Source organism: Drosophila nasuta, chromosome 2R, assembly GCF_023558535.2.
Source record: "Drosophila nasuta strain 15112-1781.00 chromosome 2R, ASM2355853v1, whole genome shotgun sequence".
NCBI lineage: Eukaryota > Metazoa > Arthropoda > Insecta > Diptera > Drosophilidae > Drosophila > Drosophila nasuta.
Window position 1 is genome coordinate 29,962,424 of NC_083456.1, and position 10,985 is coordinate 29,973,408.

General features: G+C 42.9%; 4 protein-coding genes across 4 annotated transcripts; 2 read left to right on the forward strand and 2 right to left on the reverse strand.

Moving 5' to 3' along the window:
• The first annotated feature begins 791 nt into the window (after positions 1–791).
• On the forward strand, positions 792–1,509 carry LOC132786411 (pupal cuticle protein Edg-91). The gene is made up of 2 exons (XM_060792930.1): positions 792–894; positions 965–1,509. The coding sequence occupies exons 1-2, from the start codon at positions 877–879 to the stop codon at positions 1,409–1,411; spliced, it is 465 nt and encodes a 154-aa protein (XP_060648913.1). The 5' UTR covers positions 792–876; the 3' UTR covers positions 1,412–1,509.
• A 1,356-nt stretch (positions 1,510–2,865) lies between these two features.
• On the reverse strand, positions 2,866–4,419 carry LOC132786905 (uncharacterized). The gene is made up of 2 exons (XM_060793635.1): positions 3,153–4,419; positions 2,866–3,096 (listed from the first exon to the last, which is right to left on the reverse strand). The coding sequence occupies exons 1-2, from the start codon at positions 3,969–3,971 to the stop codon at positions 2,956–2,958; spliced, it is 960 nt and encodes a 319-aa protein (XP_060649618.1). The 5' UTR covers positions 3,972–4,419; the 3' UTR covers positions 2,866–2,955.
• A 171-nt stretch (positions 4,420–4,590) lies between these two features.
• LOC132786904 (adenosine 3'-phospho 5'-phosphosulfate transporter 1) lies at positions 4,591–7,304 on the reverse strand. The gene is made up of 4 exons (XM_060793634.1): positions 6,720–7,304; positions 5,632–6,667; positions 5,125–5,250; positions 4,591–5,045 (listed from the first exon to the last, which is right to left on the reverse strand). The coding sequence occupies exons 1-4, from the start codon at positions 6,764–6,766 to the stop codon at positions 4,875–4,877; spliced, it is 1,380 nt and encodes a 459-aa protein (XP_060649617.1). The 5' UTR covers positions 6,767–7,304; the 3' UTR covers positions 4,591–4,874.
• A 214-nt stretch (positions 7,305–7,518) lies between these two features.
• Positions 7,519–10,985, forward strand: LOC132786903 (micronuclear linker histone polyprotein). The gene is made up of 6 exons (XM_060793633.1): positions 7,519–7,790; positions 8,237–8,572; positions 9,081–9,196; positions 9,377–10,048; positions 10,116–10,465; positions 10,628–10,985. The coding sequence occupies exons 2-6, from the start codon at positions 8,348–8,350 to the stop codon at positions 10,726–10,728; spliced, it is 1,464 nt and encodes a 487-aa protein (XP_060649616.1). The 5' UTR covers positions 7,519–7,790; positions 8,237–8,347; the 3' UTR covers positions 10,729–10,985.

The window sequence follows — 10,985 nt, forward strand, 5'->3', positions numbered from 1 at the left end:
TATTTACTATATTAAGAAAAGAAATGAGAATTAACTACAAGCTTAAATTAACTCTAATTTAACTATTATTAAATTCATGTTCTATACATAAATAAAAGAATAAGCGAAAGATAAATTATGGTTCTTTTAACAAAATGTATACAAAGAAAAGACTAAAGACTAAGGAATGATTTATAGCCTCGCAGTTAAAATGAGCGTGACTCATCTTGAAACTAGCTTTAAAGTCCTTAAATACAGAATAAAGAAACTAAGAAGCGGAGCTCAAAAAAATACCTTCAAAACTGGTTACTGGGTTAATGAGTTAATGCAAGGGTATGTAAGCATCGGCTAGCTGGGAAATTCTGTCTTATGATCACTCAAGTGATTATTTTTATTGGGTTTTTTTCAGCTGTGTGTGATCTTGATCTTCCACAACGACGACGACGACGACAAGCAGCAATCTGCGGTACGATGGTACGGCAATTGCCTTAACCCTCAACAGATTTTGTAGACTTGTATCGTAGACTATATGTACATATGTTTATTTTGACAATCGACGAAAATTAACGCATTCTGAGGCCCATTGTCAGCTGGCCATTGAAGAAGGGGTATTCCATGATTTCGTCACTAACTGGTTCTGCTCTCAGATTCAGATTCGGATTGAGTTTTAGTTTCGCTCTTCGCTGCTGTTTGTTCTGCAATTTGCGTAGAATTACTTGGCAATGCGTGGCGCGTACTTTTCAGCTTCTTCTTCTTTTTTGGGGGGGAACTATGCACGAATTCAGCGGGCTATATAAATGCCAAGCACTTCACAATTGCAATTTAGTTTCGTTATCGAATCGGTGCGCAACACAACCACAACATCCACTATCCACACTTAAATATATAATTATTCGTATGGCGCGCTTTTGTTGTGTACGTTCAGTTGGTTGCCTTCTTTCTACTTGATGCAGTTGCTCATCGCTTGTGGTTTCTTTTCTTGCAGTTGTTGGTGCTGCTAGCAGTAGCTGGCTATGGAGTCGCTGCACCTGCACCGGGCAAAGCCCAGGGACGCACATTTGGATTGCTTGGCGGTGGCTTAGGCGGAGGTGTTGGACTCAGCGCTGGAATTGGCTTGAATGCCGGTCTCTATAGTGGATTTGGCGGTGGTCATGGCTTCGGTGGTGGCTACTATCCAGGCGGTGGCTATGGAGGCTATGGCCGACCTGGCTTTGGCGGTGGTTACTATCCAGGAGGAGGCTATGGTGGAGGCTACGGCAGTGGCTATGGAGGTTATCCAGGTGGCGGCTATGGCGGCGGTTTCTATCCCGGCGGTGGCTACAACAACTTCGGTGGCTCCTATGGTGGTCAATACAGTCAATCGCAGTCGCAGTACTCTAACAACTATTACAATGGCGGCTATGGCGGTGGCGGTGGTTTCTTTGGCAAGTAAGCCTCAGTGTGTGTGATCTTTACTTAATGCTTAGTTATCTCTTGTTATTTGTACTGAAAAATAAACAAAAATGATGAACGCCAAAAGTTCCCCTGAAATCCGGTTTTTCCTCTTGTAATTGTGCACCGTGTTGTCCTTGTTATTGTTGTTCCTCTAGTCACCGTTTGTTGTTGTTGTTGGCGTCGCCTTCTTCACTTTAATGCGCAGAACGCGACGTGCATAAATTTAATGTGGCAGAGATGAGAGATTTATTTAAGTACGTGCATGAGTAAGATCTCGAGCAAAGACCAGGAATATTCTACGACTATTATTCATCGCAATTGGCGGCGGAGATAATAAAGCAGCATAAACGTAATTTATGCATGTGCTCAGTATAATGGGGAATCCCAACTATTTCATTTGGAATACTTATTTCAAATTCAAAATATGAATACATTATTTTTGCGGGTTGCTAACAATTTGTTTGGGGATGTCATTAATTATTGCTATTGAAATACTACTTGCGAAAGATGTGTAGAAATATATTTAATTGTTTCGAGCCAAAATTTAAATTATTAAGATTGTATTTTAAGACCAAATTCCTTTTTTTAGTAAATGTAAATACTCTCAATAATTTAATATTAAATGTATCTTAAATATTCAACAAGTATTTTAGGCTGTGAAATAATATCGAATGATATTCGTGCAGAATTTTCTAGAATTTGTATTTTATTTTAACATTCGAATGATTTCTGAACTAATATGAATATTTTAATATTTAAATCGAGATGTGTAGAAAAATATTAGATTGTTTCGAACCAAATTTGGAATTATTAAGATTGTATTTTAACACCCAAATTATTTGTTATGTGATGGGAATACTTTTATTTATTTTTAAGGAAATCTAAAATATTCAAAAGGTGAACATCATTTGGATGGATTGGATTTGAGTTGAAATGGATTTACCATAATTGTAATTTTGTTTTAATATTTAATATTCAAATGTTTTCTCATCTGGCGTGTATGCTCTTAAAATTTTATTTTTTTATCCACTTTGTACAAACATTTTTAGAATTGTTCAAATACTTGAGAAAGAGTTGTGTGGCAAAATATTCAATTGTTCCGTACTGACATTGAAATTATGATAATCTTTGTTAGTTATTATTTAGTAAATAAAAAATATTGGCAGTTAAAGTTTAATGCAATCCTCAGTTAAAATGGATGCTCTGTTCAACTCAACTTTTAAGCATATGTATATTTTAAAATGCAAATCGCACTCCAATATTTACACTTTTCGCTGTAATCATGTGAAAGAGAATGAGCTCAGATTATATTTCCGCGCAATCAATTCAAGAAGTGTCACGACTTATCATCTCTGTTTAATATTCTTAAGATGGATTTATGGACTTGGAATATTTAAAGCCAGGAAACATTTAACAAAACAATAAAGTTTATTTTATAAAAAACGTTCTACAATAATAAATGTAACTGTTGGTTTTCGTATTTAATGTCTAACTTAAACTTAAATAAGAGTCGTTTGATTTTAGCTAATCTCGTTGATATCCTTATCCATAGCTGCTGCGATAATTCCTGACATTATAGGCGCCTGTTTGATAGACCGGCTGCACTTGACCCGTCAGCTGTTGGATGATGCCGTTGACTGTGGTTGCCACGCCTCCCACAAGCTGAGCTGGCGTCACTGGCGGCTGCAAAGGAAGACAAATTAGCAAAGATCAATAACTAATTACTGCAGTTCACTTACAGAGCCTGCTGAATCGTAGTACACTCGATTGGGCACAGGACGACGCACTGGGACTGCAACTGGAGTTGGATTGTAGTTGGGATCAACGGCAGGATCGCTCTGTGGATCGTTGGCAACCGAAGCGGCAGCTGGTCGCAAGGGCAGCGGATCAGCGAGCGGCACAGTGGTGGCCAGGCTGTTCTGCAATATGCCCGGGGCAAAGAGCGACAGCCAGGTGGCAAATGGTGCATAGGGACGCACAGGTACGGGCACGGGAACAGGAGCAACTGGACCTACGGGATCAGAGAGCAGACCGCCACCTAAACCACCTAAGCCACCTAATCCGCCACCGTAGCCACCTAATCCTCCACCATAGCCGCCATAGCCACGACAGCCGCCTGCACCGCCATACACGTTGTAGACATTCAGGTCAAACAGAAATCGTCCCTGCTCAACGGCATCCTTCTGAGCGCCGCTGGCATCGCGGCCAAAGGGAATACATGGTCTGCCATAGCCATAAGCTCCAGCTGATGCATAAGGTCGATAGAGTTTCTTCAGCTTCTTCTTGAGCAGCAGAGTCTTGGTGTCGCCTTCATCACTGTTAAGATCATCCAGTTCCTGATTCTGTGCACCCGCAAACTTGGCATTCTCCTTGTCCGATTTGCTGCTGCTGCTGCTGCTCTGTCTACTCAAGCGACTGCTCTGCGAGTAGTAGTTGTTGTTGTAGTTGGCGATGGCTGCCAGACGTCGATTGTAATAGGAATTGTAATCGTTGTAGACACGTGGCGCGGCGACACAATAACCGAGTGTGCCGATCAACAGCAGCCAGACGAACTGCATCGTTACCGAGGATAATTTTGTGGTACTTCTTTACTCTGTGGCACTTGCGACGCTGCGGCGCGTTGGCAATGGACTATGTTGCCAGCTTGGAGCACGCCCCAATTTATCACCTCTGCGCAAAAAAATGAAACCAACGAAAATTGCTAACAACATGGCAAATTTGCTGTTTTTCCCTTAGAAGGCAGCAGCAGGCGATTGCACAATGCTCATTTTGTTTTTAATTGGCTCGCATTTTTCCGCAGTCGCATTCGTATTCGCATTGTGCGAGTCTGCGATAAATATGCTAATAGAAGCCGCCCACGCACAGCCACAGCGTCATCATCATCATCATCATCATGATGATTGCGCCCACATGACACAGTGAATTAAAGAAAGAAAAAAACATGTTACAAGCGAGCGACGCTTGTGCATTGACCTGTGTCAAATGATGCCACAAAACTGAGTTGAGCAGCCAGGCGTAGGGAGCTCTAACTTGATGATGCTTTCGCTTGTAGCCAAAAAATTAATAACACCAAGTCAAGTGGGTCAATGTCACACGGCTGAATCAGCGGGCAAAGCTAAACACTACTCTTGTCTAGCTTAATGTTTACAATTTCGATTTATTCATATCTGCTGTGCAAGTGTAAAACTGCCTGCTGCTGATATGTATTACAATTAATAAATATATAGTATTATTTACTTTAAGCACACGTACAAAACACTTTTCAAGCCTCGCAACTTACATTTAAGACTTAGAACTACAAAACAAGTCTGTACAATTGAGAAATATAGGTGACAAGACATCAGACTAACTAACAGTAAGAGCTACCTAACTACATGAATATATGTATATAGTTTGGATTGATTGAAAGCTTAAAAGACTGTGTGCGTCATAAGAGTCTCTGTCTTGAGCAAGAGTTACAACTAAACAGCGATCTTGGGCTTGCTGGCCTCGGCACGTTTGCGTTTCGCCCGCAAGCGTTGATTGCAATACACGCGCAGAAAGATGGCCACGAATACGATGAGCACACCAAAGATGCCCAGCAACGTAATGCTGTGTTGATAGATGAAACAGGAAAGCATTATGGCAGCCGCCTGTAAATAAAACAAAGAAAGAGTGTGAGAGAGTGAGTTGTATATCAAATTCATGGCATTCAAAGTGCGGGCCACTCACCTGTCGCAGCGTCATGATGATGGTAAACACAACTGGGCCAAACACATCAATTGTGTGGTAGATAAACAATTGGCCAACCGCCGAACAGATGGATAGAACAACCATGTCGAACACGAACTTTGGATGCTACAAGTAAAACCAAATATTTGTAAACAAAAGCAAACAATTGGCTGGATGACTGAACTATAGAAAATCCCCGACAAAGTAAATTAGCAAATGCCAAATAAACGAATAAACTATTTGCATAAATAGATAAGTAGATTCGACGATTGCGAAATGATGCAACTGTTTAAATAGACTTTGAAGAAAGATAGGCAGGAATGGACATAAATTAAAGGTGTGTAAATGCAGTGCAGAGTAATGTTAGCATTAGATATAATAAGATAAGATAGTTGTTAATTAAGGTTTGTAATTGGAAAGTATTTTTAGACAGAGGAATATTCAATTCTAAAGCAATGAAGCAACCACATAGAGTAAAGATAATTAATGGTTTCTCTGTTGACTCACCTCTGTGGCAAATGCGAGCGAATCCATGAAGCCGCCCTGCATGGAGAGTGAGGCGCCTGTGAAGATCGATGAGAACAGATTGACGCCGCACATCATTTGCAGCGAACTCATGCCGTAGCTCTTAAACAATCCGCCCTGCCAGTTGGCCGTGAAGCTGTCGAAGACCATGTACATGGAGAGCAGAAAGATGCCCGTCAATGTGGTCACTCCACTCGCTTTGCTGTTATCCGACGAGCCACTCATGAAGAAAATCATGCCCAGGGAAATGAGCAAAGCTGTGAAATACTCATACGACTCGTATTTGGCTTTCGACATGATTTTGCCCATTAACATGACTGGAATAATCTTGCAGGACTTGGCCAACACTTGTGTGGGAAAGTTTACAAACTTCAGAGCCTCGTATTGGAACCAGGCGCTCATAATGTTTGAGAACGAGGCAAACGAATACTTGTAGAGTGGCGCCCGGTGTCTTCCCGGAGCTGGTTGCCATTGCATATATATGAGGGCCACAAAGAAGGCGAGCAGTCGGTTGGCGAAGACCAGAAACTGTGAATCCTTGAATTTGGCACTTTCTCCGTTGAAGTTGTAGTAATGCTGCGTCATAATCTTCTCCTGCAACACACCCCACGTCAGATAGGAGACCATGAGGCCGCCAAAGCACCAAAATAGCTGTACAGCCTCCTGGGAACTTGTGCGTTTAATTTGCGTGCGTTCACGCTCGTTTGGAGTGAGTTCTAGGGGGTCGTAGCCGGAGTTCCCTGTGATGCACATGTTGACAGCGGTGTGCAGCAGCGTTTTGTTGCCACGCTCCAGATAATTTGAACGCTGCACATATTTGTAGATCAAATAGCCTGGCACAAAGACGCAACTATAGCCGAAGCAATTGACAAGTAGCTTAAGCAACCAGGCATAATCCTTGGACTGTGACTCCACCAGCTGAGACAGCGTCATGTCCACCACATAGCGACCACCCAGAGAAATGCGCAGCAGATCCGAAAAGAAGTGAATAACGAGTAGGCTGACAACGATGAAGGAGCTGCAAGGAGACACGTTAGAAAAAGATACTAACAATATTACATATTACTTACCATATTATTAGCTCTGGTGTACGAGTTCCCATCTTGTAGACGACCATGTGGCAGCTTTGTCTGCGTTCGACTGTTTCTTGCTCTTCTTTGGGTTCAAGTTCGAGCCACCACAAGAAGAATTTGCTGACACGTTCGAAATTTATGTAGTTGCCAAATAATCACGCCCCAAGCGTTCTTCTAGCCGGTAAAGTCAAGTGTCACAAGTTCAATAACCGCTCAAACAAGTTTTTTGAATACGATAAGCAGCACAACAACAACAAATACGTGAAGACTTTTGTTTATATGTAACTAATAACTATGCATATGTTCATCCATATGTTTATTTACGTTTGGTCTGCATAGCACAAAGCGTTGCGTGATGTTTGCTTTATATAAAGACGAGATGAAGCTGATTGATGACACAGCCGCACTTGTGCCGCGGCTGTGCTAATATTATACGCATTTCATTGTTAATTACACCTTAAAACTCTCGCGCTGTGTAGAAAATTCAACTATTATGAAGTGGCTGCTTGCCAGCGGTGCCAGATCCCGTCGATTGCATCTATTGTGAATGAGCATTCAAATTTTGCAGCCCTGCAAGAAGTGTGGCCATTGCGATTTATATTTGTTATATTTCTACTTAACTTAGTTTAGCAACTACATAAGCAAACATACATTTATATACTTCACAGCATGCTAGAAATACTTTTAAAAAATTATATAAGCTTTATAAAATGTAATCACGCTCGCTGCTATGCAACATTGTATATTTTAGTATATTTGTAGTCGTAAAACTGTATGTACTAGATTTCGAATCTGCGGTCACATTGCTTACAAGCTGTACCTTTTTGCAATTTGCTTTCTTTGTCATAAAAACTGTCAGGAAAAATATTATTTTCACATGCTAATCGCTAACAAATCAAGCTGAAAAAAGTGGAAAACGAATATTTCGCGTGGAAATAACACTTTGAGAGTGTTAAAACTAAACTACACGGAGCCCTAGCAAGTGAATATCAAAAGTGAAAAATTGTGAAATACAACGCAGCTTCTTTGCACAAATACAGAAACAACGACGATAATAGCAGCTAATATGTAAGTTTTATTAGATTAATATAGAAAATATTCGTGCTTATTTTTAGCAAATATATAATATATTGAAAATGCAATTGAGAAAATGGATATGCAATATGTGTGGTTGATGTTGCCGTTGCTGTAGCAACTGCCGTATGTTTGTGTGTGTGTGTGTGTGAGTTTATAATTAGAATTCATTTTTCACATGCTCCATGAACTCATTTCTAAATCTGTTCAAAGAGATAATAATTTTCGTATGTATCACATAATTGACGTACATTTGTTTTATGGCACGTCGACGACATCTGCTGGGCCCTCTTCGATTTATTAATCCGCCGATTTTATGGCGCGCAGATTTTCCGACGGCAGCTGCTACAACATATTCGACTTTCTACCTGTTTCTGCTACCTGAAATCTGCAATATTTTCGCATATATAAATAACTGACTTTTCTGCTTTTGCTTACAGTTATCAACCAAGTTTCAAGGTGTCAAGAACGTGAAACTCTGAACGCAAAACAAGCTAATAAATAAATAAGCAAAAGTTATCACAACGTAAAGGAAAATATACAAATATAAAATGGTGCAAACAGGAATCTCGCTAAACGAGCGTTTTACTCAAATGCAATCTCGCCAGGATCATCAGGCTCGTCCAGCCGCGCCATCGGCGTCTCGTGGTCGCCGTAGTCGTTCTCAGAGTCGCAGTCGCCGCATTGTGGATGCCACAGCATCGGCGGCCAACACTCGACTGTTGCAGGAGTTCAAGAGGAAGCACACTGTTCAGACGGCCCTCAAACTGAAGCGCGTATGTGTCCAAAAAAACAAACAAACCAAAACAAACAACAACTACAATCACAACTACAGTATTAACTGTCTGGGATAATTGAGGGAAAATCAAGGAAAGCAGTTGTTTAACTGACTGAACATACGACAAGCAACGTTGAACGTTAAACGTATTCCATGGCTGGGAACAGCACAAAGACCACAACAACTGAACGTGGAGCAGCTACAGAGGATTAATGCATTCTGCGTTTATAACACTAGTCTAAACAACACAGTTGAACACAACTGTTTTTTGATTAGCTAGCAAAGCGAGAAGAACTTGTCCTGCCTGCCTGCCCAGTGCAGTCTAGTTCAGCCTTATATATAGATAGCCACTTCAGTAGTAGACTTCTATTGTTCACACACACTGAACTGAAAACGTTACCGCCTTTTTTGAGCCCAGCGACTGTTTCAGTTTTGCTAACTGCAAAGCAAAAAGCCAAACAAATCCATCACAAAAAAACCAACCAAAACCCTTATGCATCTTACAGAGAAGCTTGCGGACAACTGCCAACGGCGGCATCGGCGGCGGCAGCAACATCAAATCGCTCCGGATGGGGCCCAATGGAAGAGCCGTGCGCTCAAACAACAGCACTCGCCTGGCAACGTAAGCATCACCCAATACAATCTATATATAGAAATGCAAAACACACACATTTGAAGCTGTTGTTGTCTCGGAAGCAAGCAAGCAGCTTTAAACTCAAGTGATAATTGCCCAAAATAGAACCCAAAAAACCAAAACACATCTCTACCTTCTGCTTACAAACTTCAATATCACATAAAATAGCATGCGCGCCGATTTGATTGCCAACAACGGTGGTGGACGACCACGTCGCAGCGGCAGCGTATCCCGGCGTGCCAGCTCGGTGGCTAGAGCAGCAGGAGCAGGTGGACTACGCCAGCGACTGGGATTACGTCGACCCACGGTGGGTGGCGCAGCCGAGCGTGTGGCACAACGTCGCCGCGGCTTGCCCCGCCAGCAGCAGCAACTGCAGCAGCAGCCAGCCTTTTCACGCAGTCGTGATCAGAGTCGCGGACGTGCTCAGAGTCGCGGACGCGATCAGAGTCGTGGCCGTTCGCAGAGCCGTGGTCGTTCGCAGAGTCGTGCCCGCTCGCAGAGCCGTGGCCGCTCACAGAGTCGCGGACGCCGTCCGCAGCAGCAGCAGGCATTAGGCCAAAGAGTTGGTGGTGGTGGTGGACGTGCAGCAGGCCGAGTATCGGTGAAGCAACGTTTGGGCGTGCGTCCAGGTGTGGCAGCAGCAGCTGGCGCAGGAGCAGCTGCCGGCAGACGACGTGGAGCGAATCGTCGTCGTGACAACAACACAACAAGTCAAGTGCGCGGCGTTGCTGCCGGACGCATTGGAAAGCGTCGCAATTCGAACGCAGCACAAAAGGCAGTTGCCGTTGCAGCTGCAACCACTGCTGGTGGCCGCGGACGCAGAGGACGTGCACGTGGCAGGTAAGCGTAGCAAGCTCTTAATTAAATCATGCATTATATTAACCTATTTTCTATTGACTTATTTTAGATCTGCTGTGCGTGCCGTTAATGCTGCCACTGCTGGTTCTGCTGTCACACAACGCTCGCGCTCTCGCTCACGATCTCGGGCACGTCAGGGAGGAAATGCTGCTGCTGCTGCTGCGTCGCCAGCAAATGGCGGCAGGCAAAAGGCTGCTGCAGGCGCACGTCGCCGTGGTCGCAGCCAACAGCGTGCAGGTGGCAAGGTTGCTAAGGCTGGTAATAAAAATGGTAACAACAACGGCAAGAATAAGAACAACAGCGCCAACAACAAGAAAGGAGAAGCGACAGGAGCTGGCAAAGCAAATCAGCAAGGTCGTCGTGGACGTAGTCGCAATCGTGGTGGTCGCCCAGCTACAGGTAAAAGCGTTGCAAGAGCAAGACAGCCAGCGCACAAAGGATGCCAGCCAGCTTGGATTGCAGCAACATTGAATTAACTATGTTAATTACAATTGTCTCAAAGAGCAACCACAATTAATCGTCGGTCTTTTTTCTATTCTCCTTCCCCCACACAATTCATAGGTAAACCGCAGCGTGGCGAAGTGAAGCGTGAGGATCTGGACAAGGAGCTGGATCAGTATATGTCAACCACAAAATCTGAAATGGACTATCTGTTGAAGTAGAAGAGTAGACTGCGACCACCAAAGAGTACACACCACCGCATGGCAGATTTCTATTAGTTAATAAGTTATCTATGTTAGTTACTAATTAGACTGTAAGTCAGAGGCAACTTGAATCAATGCTCCATTTTAGTTGAATGCTGCTACAAAGCATTTCTGTAAATATCGATAACATTTAAGGATAAATCACGCTGTTTGCATAATTACAATTGTCGATTGTATGGCATGAAATATACAGTGTGCTTCTTGTTCAACTTAAA

Excerpts from the sequence above, each read along its gene's own strand:
- LOC132786905 (XM_060793635.1), bottom strand. The coding sequence starts at position 3,971 with ATGCAGTTCGTCTGGCTGCTGTTGATCGGCACACTCGGTTATTGTGTC. Across the intron at positions 3,097-3,152 it reads ACTACGATTCAGCAGGCTCT|CCGCCAGTGACGCCAGCTCA; the intron begins GTAAGTGAACTG and ends CTTCCTTTGCAG.
- LOC132786904 (XM_060793634.1), bottom strand. The coding sequence starts at position 6,766 with ATGGTCGTCTACAAGATGGGAACTCGTACACCAGAGCTAATAATATG. Across the intron at positions 6,668-6,719 it reads ACACCAGAGCTAATAATATG|CTCCTTCATCGTTGTCAGCC; the intron begins GTAAGTAATATG and ends GTCTCCTTGCAG. Across the intron at positions 5,251-5,631 it reads CGCTCGCATTTGCCACAGAG|CATCCAAAGTTCGTGTTCGA; the intron begins GTGAGTCAACAG and ends TTTTACTTGTAG.
- LOC132786903 (XM_060793633.1), top strand. The coding sequence starts at position 8,348 with ATGGTGCAAACAGGAATCTCGCTAAACGAGCGTTTTACTCAAATGCAA. Across the intron at positions 9,197-9,376 it reads AACAGCACTCGCCTGGCAAC|CATGCGCGCCGATTTGATTG; the intron begins GTAAGCATCACC and ends CACATAAAATAG. Across the intron at positions 10,049-10,115 it reads AGAGGACGTGCACGTGGCAG|ATCTGCTGTGCGTGCCGTTA; the intron begins GTAAGCGTAGCA and ends GACTTATTTTAG.